This window comes from Phalaenopsis equestris, unplaced genomic scaffold, assembly GCF_001263595.1.
Source record: "Phalaenopsis equestris unplaced genomic scaffold, ASM126359v1 Scaffold197708, whole genome shotgun sequence".
Taxonomy (NCBI): Eukaryota; Viridiplantae; Streptophyta; class Magnoliopsida; order Asparagales; family Orchidaceae; genus Phalaenopsis; species Phalaenopsis equestris.
Window position 1 is genome coordinate 13 of NW_018217657.1, and position 2694 is coordinate 2706.

At 51.8% G+C, this 2694-nt stretch overlaps 1 protein-coding gene across 2 annotated transcripts; it reads left to right on the forward strand.

Annotated features, from left to right (window-relative positions):
* Positions 1–248: 248 nt before the first annotated feature.
* Positions 249–2694, forward strand: LOC110035433 (protein PNS1-like; the record flags this gene model as incomplete). 2 transcript variants are annotated; one of them, XM_020739663.1, is given in 4 exon segments in its annotated part: positions 249–858; positions 950–1186; positions 1260–2174; positions 2257–2694. In XM_020739663.1, coding segments are annotated over 4 exon segments (1620 nt in total). In that variant the 5' UTR covers positions 249–810.

Consider the following 2694-nt stretch of genomic DNA (forward strand, 5'->3'; position numbering starts at 1 on the left):
ATACATGAATATGAATAATGATAGGTTATAGTTTACTTCCTTCTACCGTACAGGCAACTTTGAATGATAACTTGATGAACTCACTGGTCTTGCTTGGTAAGTAAAGGCATGCTCGATAGAGAGCTCACATGAATATCAGCGATCTTAAGAAGGAACTCGTCAAGTCCTTCTAAGAGGCAATTGTTATAACGATTATTTTGATGAATGTGATTGATCGATACTAAGTTGTTAGCCGTCGGAGGAAGTCCAATTTTAAGTGCGTGTCTGAGTGTAAAATTTAATTTTACAGTGACATTCATTCATATTATATCATTGATGGTGATTTCACCGGAATTCTCATATCATTCCAAAGATGATAAGAGTGCCTTCCTCAAAAGGCTGCTTGCGTGGCGCCACCACTCATGTGACCAAACGTACCGCCCACTTTCCCCAGAACGTCTCAGCCGTCCATCTCATCATCTTCTTCTCCAGAAGCTTAGATTAACGCATGCGGGTCTAAAAGTAACAATAAACAAGCATTAATGCTCCGATTCACAGTGACGGTGATGGTGATGCAAGCGCGTCTGCAAGTCATGTACGCCACTTGGTCGACGCAGACCAGCGGTGCCAGTAACAGTAAACACACAGAAATTAAACCAAAACCATAAACTTTATTTCGTTTTCAGCTCCCGAAAGCTCTCTTCAATACATTGCCTTCACGCCTCATGAAAACTTCCATAACATAAATTAAGAAAGCTACTCGCCGGCGGACACGACGACATCCACAGAGGACCCCCGCCACCACCGCCGCCGCCGTGGTGAGCATTCACGATGGGCGGATTGGACACCCTCACGGCAGAAGACAAAAACGTGACCAAAGTTTGTTCATTTATGATTTTTTTTTTAATTTGTATATTTTAACGGGCACATCGTGTTTCGCGTCGGTAGTAATTGCACCCAACGATTGCAGGCAACCCTAGCAAGAGGAGAAACGGAGGGCAAGGCGATGGAGAGACAAGCGGAGAACGCCGGCGAAATTTTAACCGGAGGAGAGGAGGTGTTGGATTTAGTACAGAGCGACTCGACGGTATCTAGGTTGCGCGCCCAGCCTCAAGTTCCCCCAATCCAAGTCGTTTCACGTAACGCCGCCGCTCCTCCGCCCATCACTCCTCCCCTGTTCCAGCCGGTGCAAACTCCTCCCTTTCAGGTAAGAAAACAAATCTCTTTTTTATCCTTGTATCTTTATTTTTCATGGCTATTTCTAAGCCGAATAGCTGCAGCAGGCATCAATGGCCTCGCTGAACTCGAGGAAGTACACCAACCGCATCACCCTCTTGATCTTCCTCCTCCATCTCGCTGCAGCCATGGCGGCGGTCGGCTTCTTAAGTTTCAAGGCCGTACAGGGCGTGCTGGAACAGGGAACCGGCAAATCAAGGAGGGAGCGTCGCGCGCTCAAATTCTGGCTACCTCCCATCGAGGGAGCCTCCTTGCTCGGCATTATCCTCGCCTTCGTGTGGCAGTGGTCGTTCCGAGCTTGGCCGGCATTCATGGTCAGATTCGCCCTCTGGGCATGTTTCCTCATCACCATGGCAAGCGGCATCCTTTTGCTGTGCTTCTCCATGCCGGACACCGATGCCGGCGGCATCTTTCTCCTCCTCTTCTCCATTGGCACCGGCATCTACGCTTGCTGGGTTCCCCGCCGCGCCTCCTTCTCCGGCCGCATCTTCGCCAAATCCCTCCAGCCCGTTCACAAATTCCCTGGCGTCAACGGCCCTGCCTACCTCATGATGGGTCTCGGCTTCATCTGGATCTCGCTCTGGTGTTTTGCCGTCATCGGCGCCCTCGAATTCTATTACCCGCCGCTCACAATATTCGCCCTCGTGCTCAGCCTGATGTGGACGGCGGAGGTGATGCGCAACGTTGCTAATATAACCGTCAGCCGCGTGATCGCTCTCTACTACCTGAGGGGCATGCAGTGCAACATCCAGTTCTCCTTCCAGCGAGCGGCTTCATTAAATCTCGGCAGCGCATGTCTCGGCTCCCTCTTCGTCCCCAGCATCGAGGCCCTCCGCATCATCGCTCGCGGCCTCAACCTTCTCGAAGGCGAAGACGAGTTCCTCTTCTCCTGCGCCCATTGCTGCCTCCGCGTCATGGAATCCATTTTCCGCTACGGCAACAGCTGGGCTTTCGTCCACGTAATCCATACACAATAATCGCCTCACTCTCCTCCCTCTTTCATTTTCATCAATAAAGGTCTGATTTTTACTTCGTTTCCAGATTGCGGCGTACGGCAAAGGGTTCGTGGCGGCATCGCAGAGCACGTGGGATCTTTTCAACAGGCAGGGAATGGAGGAGCTGGTGGATTCCGACATAACAAGCTCCATCTGTTTCCTAACGGGCGTATCAAGCGGCGCTCTGTGCGTCATTTTTTCGGCGCCGTGGACGTTCTCGACGCACCGGCGCTACACCATGACAGTCTCACTTGTGGCCTTCTTCGTCGGTTATCTCATGACCAGGATCGGCATGGCGCTGCCCCAAGCATGCGTGGCGTGCTTCTATGTGTGCTACGCTGAGAATCCCGGAAGCCAGCTCTTTGAATCCATAATACCAGAACGCATCGCACAGATCCGCGCGACCATTCGCGAAGGCCTCGTATCCACGCCGCGCTTCGTCCCCCGTCGAGTTTCCACGGCATGAGCTTTCCAGTGCTGCAAA